The sequence below is a fragment of the Sapajus apella genome, unplaced genomic scaffold (genome assembly GCF_009761245.1).
Source record: "Sapajus apella isolate SASKATOON/1434 unplaced genomic scaffold, GSC_monkey_1.0 scaffold122, whole genome shotgun sequence".
In the NCBI taxonomy this organism is placed as follows: domain Eukaryota; kingdom Metazoa; phylum Chordata; class Mammalia; order Primates; family Cebidae; genus Sapajus; species Sapajus apella.
Genome location: NW_022437062.1, coordinates 977,575 through 990,563, shown reverse-complemented (window position 1 = coordinate 990,563; position 12,989 = coordinate 977,575). Strand labels below are relative to the sequence as shown.

The 12,989-nt window shown below is 44.0% G+C and overlaps 2 protein-coding genes across 4 annotated transcripts in view; one reads left to right on the top strand and one right to left on the bottom strand.

Moving 5' to 3' along the window:
- The window catches only part of FSIP1 (fibrous sheath interacting protein 1), a 189,952-nt gene extending 177,621 nt beyond the window's left edge, over nt 1-12,331 (bottom strand). Inside the window, exons 1-2 of one of the 3 annotated variants that reach the window (XM_032261197.1) lie at nt 11,787-12,331; nt 3,666-3,849 (exon numbers count right to left, since the gene is read on the bottom strand). In XM_032261197.1, coding sequence (XP_032117088.1) covers nt 3,666-3,849; nt 11,787-11,912 — 310 coding nt within the window. In that variant the 5' untranslated portion in view covers nt 11,913-12,331. The remainder of the gene's footprint in view (nt 1-3,665; nt 3,850-11,786) is intronic. The other 2 variants (XM_032261196.1, XM_032261198.1) reach the window with 2 other exon arrangements.
- On the top strand, nt 272-2,624 carry LOC116538681 (RNA-binding protein 14). Its single transcript, XM_032261195.1, has one exon. The coding sequence runs from the start codon at nt 363-365 to the stop codon at nt 2,370-2,372; it is 2,010 nt and encodes a 669-aa protein (XP_032117086.1). The 5' UTR covers nt 272-362; the 3' UTR covers nt 2,373-2,624.
- Nucleotides 12,332-12,989: the final 658 nt, after the last annotated feature.

The window sequence follows — 12,989 nt, the reverse complement described above, 5'->3', positions numbered from 1 at the left end:
CCTACATTGATCATTTGGAAAATAGTGGTTACTTAAATTATACAGAGCTTCAAAATGTTAAGACATTTCATTACACAATGGCATTAGTTAATAATGCCACCAATTTTTTTAAGAAAAGTCTAAGTATTGGGAAGCTATCAAGCTCACAGTGACATATGCAGTTTTCCCAAACTAATTTTCACTCAAAAGCTCAAATTTTACCATTGGAAACAAATACCATCAGTAGTTATCCTCAAAATAACATGTTTTATTTTCTTAAAAAGAAGTCTAGATTCCTGGGGAGGACTGCCGGTCGTTCGGACGTTTCGCTTGTCGCTGAAGGAGAGGTCCGCGCTCTCCGGGAAGGCGGCTGCGGCGACAAGATGAAGATATTCGTGGGCAATGTCGACGGGGCGGATACGACTCCAGAGGAGCTGGCAGCCCTCTTTGCGCCCTACGGCACGGTCAGGAGCTGCGCCGTCATGAAAGAGTTTGCCTTCGTGCACATGCGCGAGAACGCGGGCGCGCTGCGCGCAATTCAAGCCTTGCATGGCCACGAGCTGCGGCCGGGGCGCGCGCTCGTGGTGGAGATGTCGCGCCCAAGGCCTCTTAATACTTGGAAGATTTTCGTGGGCAATGTGTCGGCTGCATGCACGAGCCAGGAACTGCACAGCCTCTTCGAGTGCCGCGGACGCGTCATCGAGTGTGACGTGATGAAAGACTACGCGTTTGTTCACATGGAGAAGGAAGCAGATGCCAAAGCCGCAATCGCGCAGCTCAACGGCAAAGAAGTGAAGGACAAGCGCATCAACGTGGAACTCTCCACCAAGGGTCAGAAGAAGGGGCCTGGCCTGGCTATCCAGTCTGGGGACAAGACCAAGAAACCAGGGGCTGGGGATACGGCCTTCCCTGGAACTGGTGGCTTCTCTGCCACCTTCGACTACCAGCAGGCTTTTGGCAACAGCACTGGTGGCTTTGATGGGCAAGCTCGTCAGCCCACACCACCCTTCTTTGGTCGCGACCGCAGCCCCCTGCGCCGTTCACCTCCCCGAGCCTCTTATGTGGCTCCTCTGACGGCCCAGCCAGCTACCTACCGGGCCCAGCCATCAGTGTCACTGGGAGCTGCCTACAGGGCCCAGCCTTCTGCCTCTTTGGGTGTTGGCTATCGGACTCAGCCCATGACAGCCCAGGCAGGCTCTTACCGCGCTCAGGCCTCTGTCTCCCTTGGGGCCCCATACAGGGGTCAGCTGGCTAGTCCTAGCTCCCAGTCTGCTGCAGCTTCCTCACTCGGCCCATATGGTGAAGCCCAGCCCTCGGCCTCGGCCCTTTCTCCCTACGGGGGTCAGGCAGCTGCGGTTTCTTCGCTCAACTCCTGTGGGGCTCAGGGTTCCTCCCTTGCCTCCTATGGTAACCAGCCATCCTCTTACGGCACCCAGGCTGCCTCTTCCTATGGGGTTCGTGCAGCTGCTTCTTCCTACAACACCCAGGGAGCAGCTTCCTCCTTAGGCTCCTATGGGGCTCAGGCAGCCTCCTATGGGGCTCAGTCTGCAGCCTCCTCACTAGCTTATGGACCCCAGGCAGCTTCTTACAATGCCCAGCCCTCGGCCTCTTACAATGCCCAGTCTGCCCCATATGCTGCACAGCAGGCTGCTTCCTACTCTTCTCAACCTGCTGCCTATGTGGCACAGCCAGCCACAGCTGCCACCTATGCCAGTCAGCCAGCAGCCTATGCTGCCCAAGCCACTACCCCAATGGCTGGCTCCTATGGGGCCCAGCCGGTTGTCCAGACCCAGCTGAATAGTTACGGGGCCCAAGCATCAATGGGCCTCTCAGGCTCCTATGGGGCTCAGTCGGCTGCTGCGGCCACTGGCTCCTATGGTGCCGCAGCTGCCTACGGGGCCCAACCTTCTGCCACCCTGGCAGCTCCTTACCGCACACAGTCATCAGCCTCATTGGCTGCTTCCTATGCTGCCCAGCAGCATCCCCAGGCTGCTGCCTCCTACCGCGGCCAGCCAGGCAGTGCCTACGATGGGGCAGGTCAGCCGTCTGCAGCCTACCTGTCCATGTCCCAGGGGGCCGTTGCCAACGCCAACAGCACCCCGCCGCCCTATGAGCGTACCCGCCTCTCCCCGCCCCGGGCCAGCTACGACGATCCCTACAAAAAGGCTGTCGCCATGTCGAAAAGGTATGGTTCCGACCGGCGTTTAGCCGAGCTCTCTGATTACCGCCGTTTATCAGAGTCGCAGCTTTCGTTCCGCCGCTCGCCGACAAAGTCCTCGCTGGATTACCGTCGCCTGCCCGATGCCCATTCTGATTACGCACGCTATTCGGGCTCCTATAATGATTACCTGCGGGCGGCTCAGATGCACTCTGGCTACCAGCGCCACATGTAGGGCCATCCTGGGATGGGGCACCACAGGGAGGGAGGGAGAAAAGAGGGGGGTAGGGTACAGACCCAGGTTATAACTACTCTGGCCCATACCTTTCCTGGTTGCGGTTTTTCATCCCCTCTACCATTTGGGCCTTCCCCAGGAGATGATCATTTTGAGTGTTTGACGGTAATCTACTTTGTTCCTTCGCCTCAGCAGCAAATCTTGCTACTGGCTCTAGATCTGCGGTTTCCCCTCTACCCTGCTTCCTATCTCCCATAAAAGAATGGGAATTTCTTTAAAAAAAAAAAAAAAAAAAAAAAAAAAAGAAGTCTACCAAATACCCATCTGAATAATTGTTTTTTTGTCAACCATTCTTTCAAGTAAATACGGTGTTCCACTAAAAAAGTGGCCAGTTCAGCTGTCAACTCCAACTATCACAAAAGTACTTTTCTTCAACACAAACTTTGGTGTACAGCAGAATTGCTTTATGTATGCTTCCCATTGTACCCCACAGGATGCTCAGAAGATGCATATTTAAGGGTCAAAATTTAATAAAACTGTTATTTTTTATTGATTCATAGCCACTGACACTGCCTATTTCTTTTTGCAGCCAGTGCCTGGTTGCAAAGAACACAAGGACTACTGGTACATTTTGGTGCCATTGTACTGATTCATGCTAAGGCACCAGCAATTTTGCCCATCATTACTTTTATACCATCAGGCAAATGTCAGTATGGTGGACACAAAGGCAAATAGCACCTCAGTGTTACTATGAAAACAGCTTTTACCTTGCAGAGCCCCTGCAAGGGTCTCAGGGATACCATTTCCTACCATACTCCCAGGGCTCTGCAGACTACTTTTTGAACAGTACTATTCTAATGCAATCTGACTACAATTAATTTGCCAACATAAAAAAATGGCATCTTTCACAATCCAAATGTTATTGGGTGGGACTGTCCCTACAAATTATAGGATATATTTTATTGTACAATTTTCGTCATTAAAAAAAATAATAAATCATGCTATGAAATGCAGAACTAATCCCTACTTGATTAATGTATAACCACAACAACTATTTTATTAAATGACATATTTTATAATATTTCTAATATAATATATGATATTTAAGGCCTCTTAATAGTCTTATAAATAAAAAGTGATGGCCTGCTCACAAATAGTATATGTCTTTTTTTGGTTTATTATTTCTACTTAGCTGGTAAAAACACAGGTAATGCTAACACCTTAAATATAACATTTGTAATTATCATTAACATTTGTAATTATCATGAGCCAATCACCTAGTGATTATCCTACCTGAACACTCAGTGATTATCTGATGTTGAACCAAATCAAGATCTTCATCTGATCCCTCTTCGGCCAACTGTATTTTCTCAGAGTGGTTTTCCCCCTTATCATCATCACTAGTTCTTCTGTTCTCTGTACTACTGCTTTCGGAGTGGTTCTCTTTACCGGAGTTCAAGCTGCTTACAGTATCAACCTAAAAATAATTTCCAAAAAAAAGGTTTCCAAAAATTCTGCATTTTTTTAAACGTTATGTTTCTAGAATATTTTGACACTAATGGAAAGCAGATGGAGAATGTATGTAAATATATACACTAGCATTAAAGTATTCTAGAAATATACCACTCTAATTAAATGCAATTTAACGACACAATTCCATGTAGTAAGATTTGCACCGTTCTCCAGCAACCCCCAGCAATAATGGAGAAGAGTCTACATCAGTCCCGACGGGGCCTGCTATCTGCCAGGCTCTGGGATAAGGCACAACGGGCCCTGCTCCTTGAGCTTACACTGGGATGGACGGTAAAAGGTCTAAGGCTGTGCTGTCCAATATGACAGCCACTTGCCACATGTGGCTACAGAGTGATTGAAAAGTGGCTAGTCTGAGTTGAGATGTAGTTTCTGGAGAGAGTCTCCTATTCAGAATTCTGTGCTTTGGTCATTTATTTATTTTTATGTTATTCACAGTTTTTCTATTTCATTTTAGTTTCCCTTTACATTTTAGCAAAGTTCATTTTGAAAACACCAGTTGACACAGCTGTGTTTTCCTAAGAGAGAATAAAAAAGGACTTCCATGACCGGGTGAGGGAAAAACAGATCACAGGCCCTGGGGTTTATAAACTGTGATGAGAATCACTTCAGAAGTTAACACAGCCCAAGGGAGAGAGGCAAGACCTCAGAGAGTCAGCCCCTTCTCAGAGGAGTACCTTTCCCCTCCCAGCAGAGAGACTGTCTCCTCCAGCCCATCTGCTCTCAGGCCTCTGTAGGTTTTGTGTTCTCTCTGCACCACATGCTCAACTCTCTACCACGTGCTCAACTCTCTACCACAATCTGCAGTCCCCTAGTGAATACCCAGGGCAGAAGACGGGCAGTGAATGAAACTGCCGGGAATGCAGGTCTGCATGAGCATCTCCCTGCCTGAGCCAGGACATACACCCAGCGGAACTGAGCTGACTCAGTGGTAATAATCATAGCCACCATTTACTGAAGAATTACTATCAGTCATGGCCTGCCTCATTCACTTCTCACAATGCTCCTATGGTGTAAGTTTCACTACTATGAATTAACGGAGAAGACAACAGACCCAGCAGAGAACGAAACCAGTGAAAGCCCAATTTATAAATAAGCAAAACAGTGTTGTAATCTGGGAGGTGGTTAAACAGGGTTCCCTGTTCAAAAACATATTTCTGCCAAAGACCAGAAAAACAGTGGAATTCACTCTGGCATTCTAAACAGCATGGTACTAGTACCAAAACAGACATGCAGACCACTGGAACAGAACAGAGGCCTGAGAAATAATGCCACACATCTACAACCATCTGATCTTTGACAAACCTGAGAAAAACAAGCAATGGGGAAAGTATTCCCTATTTAATAAATGGTGTTGGGAAAACTGGCTAGCCTACACAGAAAGCTGAAACTGGACCCCTTCCTTATACCTTATAAAAAAATTAACTCAAGATGGATTAAAGATTTAAACATAAGACCTAACACCATAAAAACCCTAAAAGAAAACGTAGGCAATACCATTCAGGACATAGGCATGGGCAAGGACTTCATGACTAAAACACCAAAAGTAATGGCAACAAAAGCCAAAATAGACAAATGGGATGATCTAATTAAACTAAGGAGCTTCTGCACAGCAAAAGAAACTATCATTAGCATGAACCAGTAACCAAAGATAATGGGAAAAAAATTTTTGGAATCTACCCATCTGACAAAGGGCTAATATTCAGAATCTACAAAGAATTTAAATTTACAAGAAAAAAGCAACCCACCATATCAAAAAGTGGGCAAAGGATATGAACAGACACCTCTCAAAAGAAGACATTTATGTGGACAACAAACATATCATCATCACTGGTCATTAGAGAAATGCAAATCAAAACCACACTGAGATACCATCTCACGCCAGTTAGAATGGCAATCATTAAAAAATCAAGAGACAACAGATGCTGGAGAGGATGTGGAGAAATAGGAACACTTTTACACTGTTGGTGGGAGTGTAAATTAGTTCCACCATTGTGGAAGACAGTGTGGTGATTCCTTAAGGATCTAGAAATAGAAATTCCATTTGACCCAGCAATCCCATTACTGGGTATATATACAAAGTATTATAAATCATTCTGTTATAAAGACACATGCACACGTATGTTTATTGTGTCACTGTTCACAATAACAAAGACTTGGAACCAACCCAAATGCCCATCAATGATAGACTGGATAAAGAAAATGTGGCACATATGCACCATGGAATACTAAGCAGCCATAAAAAAGGATGAGTTCATGTTCTTTGCAGGGACATGGATAAAGCTGGAAACCATTCCCAGCAAACTGACACAAGATCAGAAAACCAAACACTGCATGTTCTCACTCATAAGTGTGTGTTGAGCAATGAGACACATGGACACAGGGAGAGGAACATCGCACACCGGGGCCTGTCAGGGGCTGGGGGACTAGGAGAGGAATAGCAGGGGGTTGGGGGAGGATACGGGAGGGATAGCACTAGCAGAAATACCTAATGTAGATGACAGGGTGATGGATGCAGCAAACCACTGTGGCACATGTATACCTATATAACAAGCCTGCACATTCTACACAAGTACCTCAAAACTTAAAGTATTAAAAAAAAAAAAAAAAAAAAACCCTGGAATTCCACAATATCCAGTTAATCCTTAAGGCCTTCTGTTGTGTGAAAAAGCTAACATTTCTGGGAGAAATCACACAACTTCTGTCCGTCATTTATATTAGTATAAACGAACTTAGCAGAACTTCCTTTGAGGCTGAGTTTCACATGGGGGAATAAATAATATACAAAAGATAATTAGATGGATAGCACACTTCAGGGTACCCCCAGACCTTTCACACCCATCATCTTACATGATCCTAACTCAGAAAGAGCAGAAGGTAATGAGGCACAAAGGCAAAACTGGAGAACAAGGCAAATTTCACAAATGTTCCCATCCCATTGCCCACTGGCCTCGCTGTTCCTAACCCCTTGCTCTTCTGTCTTGTGGCCTATGTATATGATTTTTCTCTTTTCCTCATTCTTAACAACACATCTCACCTCCGCCAAGACTGGAGTGCAGTGACATGTTCACAGCTCACTGCAGCTTCAACCTCCTGGGCTAAAGCAGTCCTCCCACCTCAGCTTCCCCGACTAGCTGGGACCACAGGGGGGCATGACCACACCCAGCTAATTTTTGTATTTTTTAATAGAAATGGGCTTTCACCATGTTGGCCAAGCTGATCTCAAACTCCTGACCTCGGGTTATCTGCGTGCCTCAGCCTCCCACAGTGCTAGGGTTGTAGGCATGAGACACCACGCGCAGCCCCACCTCCATTTTTCATGGCTCCACATCCCCCACTCTATCCCTTCATCTTCATCCCAGGAAATGCAAATATCTCATGAAAACCCTTCTTAATATTTAGATTCCTACTTGAAACCCATGAGATTTTTACACAAAATACAACTATTGGCTCTTTAAAAAAAAAATTCATAAGCAACAAAAAGCTAAACTTTTTAGAATGAGAAATATATTATCACTAAATACATGTCACTAAAACGCTAATATGTTTTTTTTCCGCTGTGAAAAAAAAATCTTTGGTAAGAATTTAATAAAAGACAAATCTGAGCAATAAAACTAACCAACACACCAAGATTTATTAGTCAAATAATGTGTAAGGTTTTCCAGACGTTGAATAATTTTCAATCAGCAGTCAGCATACAATATATTTGTAGCTTTCTTGCCCAGCCTAAAGTGAACCTTACTAATTATCTATGAACTTGATTAACACAAACCACAACTTTGAAAACTTTGCTTTCAATATAAGTCTCAAAGTCCATATCGGCTAATAAATATTCTAAATTTTCATCTGTAGCTTAGCAGGTTACAATACAATCTGATTTTACATGATCACTGATATTCTGCTTTTAATAAGTCTTGAATGAAGTAATATTAATCTGTGTATTAAAACATATATAAGTATCAATATCATGAAGCTGCTGCTTAAAAAATTGTCACCCAGAAATAGACAAGCAGGAATACTAATTCTACGCTACTCTAAAATTTGAAGCCTGGGCAATATAGTGAGATCCTTGTCTCTATTTAAAATTTTTTAAAAAGAAAATTAGCCACATGTATTAACACAGATGAATCTCAAATGCATTACGTATACTAGGAAATAAAAGTCAGAGCAAAAAGATACATACTGTATGATTCTAAGGGAATGCGTTCTCTTTCCAGGTCCATGAGGGGGTGTAGTTTTAAGGGCAAGAATTTCCCAGCGCCATGCCCCTCTCCCATCTCTCTCCATCTGGGAGATTTAATGGTTTATGTGTGAATTTCACGGGCGAGGGAAGAAACTAAGAGTCAATCACCCCAGCGGAAGTTTAAAGGAACTCCTTTCATTGGCCAGAGGAACTTGGGAAGGTGAGAATTTCTCCCAGGATAAATTCCCCTCCTCCTTCACCCACACCGGATTTCCACCTCTCTGGAATTCCCTCCCACATGGTAGGCGTTCCCTTTCCCCTGTGGGATTTCCCCTCTGGAATCCCCTTCCACACTCTTCGTGGAAGTCTTTCTCTTCTTCTCTTTTCTCTACCTAAATAAAATCACCTTTCTTACTGTGGCCTCAACCTCCTGGGCTAAAGCATTCATCCCACCTCAGCCTCCCCAACTAGCTGGGACCACAGGGGTGCATCACCACACCCAACAACTTCTTGGGTCCAATATTTACTTTTACGAGTGTACGGTGCACCTGCAGTGGTCCCATTGCTTCTTCTTTAAGAGACTGGAGACCAAGAACCCACAGCATTCTCTCAGGGTAGCCATGCCTCACCAGCACCCAAGAAAAAAACCCAGTTGCAATTCTATGTATACAACCTGCTGGAAAACGAAAAAGAAAAGGAACAGAGAATAGATCACTAATTGTAAGGGATTAAGAGTGGCATGGGATTGTTTGCGAAGGAATAGAATGAAAAACGTTTTGAGGGATGATGGAACTGTTATATATCCTGATGGTAATGGTAGTTATATCACTCAATCTATTTGCCAAAACTCACATAACTATACACCAAAAAGTGAATTTTACTGTATGTGAATTTTTTAACTAAAAACTAAAAGTTAATAGATCAATTGAGACACAATATTAATACATGGGAAGATTTAATATCACAAAGTTAAAAATTCTCCCCAAATTAATCTGTAAAAAGCAATTTCAATCAAAACCCCAACCAGATTTTTCAGAACTTAAAAAACTGATCTAAAGTACACATAGGCCAGTTGCAGTGGCTCATGCCTCTAATCCCAGCACTTTGGGAGGCCAAGACATGCGAATCATCTGAGGTCAGGAGTTCAAGACTAGCCTGGCCAACAAGGTGAAAACCCGTATCTCCTAAAAATAGAATAATTAGGTGGCCTTATGGGTGTGTGCCTGTAGTCTCAGCTACTCGGGTGGCTGAGACAGGAGAATCACTTGAACCCAGGAGGCAGAGGTTGCAGTGAGCCGAGATCACGCCATCGCACTCCAGCCTGGGCAACAGAGTGACACTCTATCTCAAAAAATAAAAAAGAAATAAATACATATAGAAGAGCAAAAAGCCAAGGATAGTTAAAAAGAGTCTGGAAAAAAAATAATATGGAAGAGCCACCCTATCAGAGATAGTAATTATTACAAAGCTATAAGAATTAACACACCATATAGTAATGATGCAGGACTAGATGAAACAAAACCGTATTTTGCACAAAGTCACTTACATCTAGGGCTCTGGACATATATTAGGATAGTCTAATTAGATGAACCTGTACAAGATTTAGAAAGCAGATTTGAGGTAGAAGCATCTTCCTAAGTTCCTGATAGGATGTTGGCAGAAAAATATCAAAGGCAGCCATCTCTGCATGTCTAGTCACCAGCTTCGTGGTTCTGAGGGACTTGTGGCTGTAGCAGAAGCAGCAGCAGCAGCTTTCTGAACTCTGGATTATAGCTATGGTGGTATGACCTGAGAACCCATAATCCAGAGAATGCCCCCTCCCTGAACACCCTTTCCTTCTGGTCTTCTGCTGATTTTGAGGTCTTCTGTTGATTCTGAAGAACTAAACTCTTTTTTGCAATGGAGGGGAAGGGGAACACAGCCTCGCTCTGTCACCCAGGCTGCAGTGCAGTGACACAATCATAGCTCACTGCAGCCTTAAACTCCTGAGATCAAGCTAACCTCCTGTCCCAGCCTCTCAAGTAGCTGGGACTACAAGCATGTGCCACCATGTCCTGCTAATTTTTAAATATTTTTGTAGAGTTAGGGTCTTACAATATTGCCCAGGCTTTAACTCTTGTATTCAATCTTTTTCTGATTAAAATACCTAGAGTGCTATTCCTGAACCACATCATGACAGACAGAACTCTTAAGAGTTCCATAATGCAGAGTCTAGTCGAAAATAAAAAGAAAATGAGTATGAATTCATTAACTTGAAAAAATTTTTTTCACTATAATGTTCAAATTATTCATTTCCTTTTTTTTTTTTTTAAGATGGGGTTTCACCATGTTGGTCAGGCTGGTCTTGAACTCCCAACCTCAGGTGATCTGCCCACCTTGGCCTCCAAAGTGCTTGGATTACAGGTGTGAGCCACCACGCCCGGCCCTTACTCATTTCCTAAAACCTTAAAAGAAATTAATGAAAAAAACTAATGCCTTAAAAAAAATCACGGGTGGCGGTCGTGCATGCCTATAGTCCCAGCTACTCGAGAGGCTGAGGTGGGAGGATTGCTTGAGCACAGGAGTTCTGGGCTGTATGCGCTATGCTGATTGGCTGTCCGCACTAAGTTTGGCATCAATATGGTGACCTCCCGGGAGCGGGGGACCATCAGGTTGCCTAAGGAGGGGTGAACCGGCCCAGGTCAGAAACGGAGCAGGTCAAAACTCCCGTGCTGATGAGTAGTGGGATCACGCCTGTGAAGAGCCACTGCACTCCAGCCTGGGCAACACAGCGAGACCCTCATCTCTAAAAAATAAAAAATAATCAACTCTAGATAGCCTACAGAAAAAAAAAAAGCGGGGGGGAACTTCTAAAGAAAAAAATAAAAATAAGGTCACAGCCAGACAATATCTGATACGGTTTGGCTCTGGTCCCCACCCAAATCTCATGATGATTTGCAATTCCCAGTGTCGGAGGAGGGTCCTGGTGGTAGGTGACTGAATCATTGCTGTTCCTGTGATAGTGTTCTCACGAAATTTGGTTGTTTGAAAGTGTGTAGCACCTCCCCCTTCACTCTCTCTCTCCTGCTCCAGCCAGGTAGGATGTGCCAGCTTCCCCTTCACCTTCCTCCATGATTGTAAGTTTCCTGAGGCCTCCCTAGCCATGCTTCCTGTACAGCCTGTGGAACCGTGCAAACCTCTGTTCTTTATAAATTACCCAGTCTTACTCAGGTAGTTCTTTTATAGCAATGTGAGAAAGGACTAATAAAATAAACCTACCAAATATATATCACATGGACTTTACCAAGCCATTTTTTTTTAAATACTGAATCTTTTTGAGTAAGCCTATTTAGTAAAAGTCAATGGTGGCATATTAGATGTTGGAATAAAAAACATCCTTATAAAGAAAAAAAGAGTCGACATTCAAGTTTTAACAAAGTACAATGTAGGGAAATAAACCACACTCGGGAAAAAAAATGGGAAAAAGGAAGGAGGGAGGGAGGGATAGAGGTGGGAGAGGAAGAGAGACGGGGAGGGAAGAAAGAAAGGGAGGAGAGTTTTATCCTATTAATCTAGATTAACACCCAAGAAATCTGCAAGTGCTCTCTGAATATACCATCTAAGGAGAAAATTTTAAATGGGCTGTTAACAACAACCTTAATTTCATCAGCTGCTGAGAGGTTGGGGGAAGAAGTACAAATCATTTCTAAACAGTAAATTACCTTGAAAGATCCTGGTTCTGGTGAGAGCACCTCCAAAGAAGCATTCGAACTTCTGCTCCCAGGACGTGTTCTTGAATTTGAGGCTGGTTTTGAAATTCCATCTAGGTTTCCCTTTATAATATCCATTGAAATCCTGCATCAACAAATAAAAAATTTAATACCAAGTGATTTAGATATTTAAATTTTTCATTAGTTAGTGTTAATATCCAATTACTCAGAGGCTTTGTTTTAAAGATTATGTTGCTATTGAAGTCACACTTAAGAGCTCCCCAGTTTCACCAAAAGACATCTTGTGTACATGGATTATTAAACCTTATGCCACAGTATACAGAAAATATATTGCCCAGAATGTTAGATACTGAGTATGGCTAAAAGAGAATGCAGAAGTAAATGCCATCTTGGTTGCTTCCTGTGCCTCTAGGAAAAACATTTACTGTGTCCCTAGTCTTCCCTGAGTGAACACTCAGGGACACCCCTGTCTCTCAAGCAAGATGCACTTCATCTTAATGGTTTCCTAAGGCCCTCCTGCTACCTGCTTGCTTTTTTTTTTTTTTTTGAAACGGAGTCTCACTCTGTCACCAGGCTGGGGTGCAGTGGCACGATCTCGGCTCACTGCAACCTCTGCCTCTCAGGTTCAAGCAATTTTCCCTGCCTCAGCCTCCCAAGCAGCTAGCTAGGATTACAGGCACCCACCATCACACTGGCTAATTTTTTTTTTTTTTTTTTTGGTAGTACAGACAAGGTTTCGCCATGTTGGCCAGGTTGGTATCAAACTCCTGACCTCAGGTGATCCACCTACCTCAGCCTCCCAAAGTCCCCCTGCTACTTTCTTTTGGTTTTGCCTCCTTTTTTCTAGCCTTGTCCACTCTAGTTCCTCCTTCTTCCCACTCAGCTCTAATTTCTTCTCTCCCCTTGGTGCTGCATTTTCATGGAGTACCTATCTCCAGGGCACTGCTCTCATTTTATCAACCCTCCCCTTCAAAAACCCGTAATTCTATTTCTTCCCTCTGAGACAAGAGAACAAAACCAACTTCCTTTATTAGAGGACAGATTCTCACCTGGCTCCACATTACCAATCTATTTAACTATTTCTCATGTGATACTGTCCGCAGGCCTCTCACCTCCCTGGCAGGGTAGCATAAGCCAAAGTTTCACAGTGGGCGATACAGCCACACTGATCCTTCCAAACTGTGTGGCTGACCA

Bases quoted from the DNA above. Each gene is read 5' to 3' on its own strand.
- LOC116538681 (XM_032261195.1), top strand. From the start codon at position 363: ATGAAGATATTCGTGGGCAATGTCGACGGGGCGGATACGACTCCAGAG.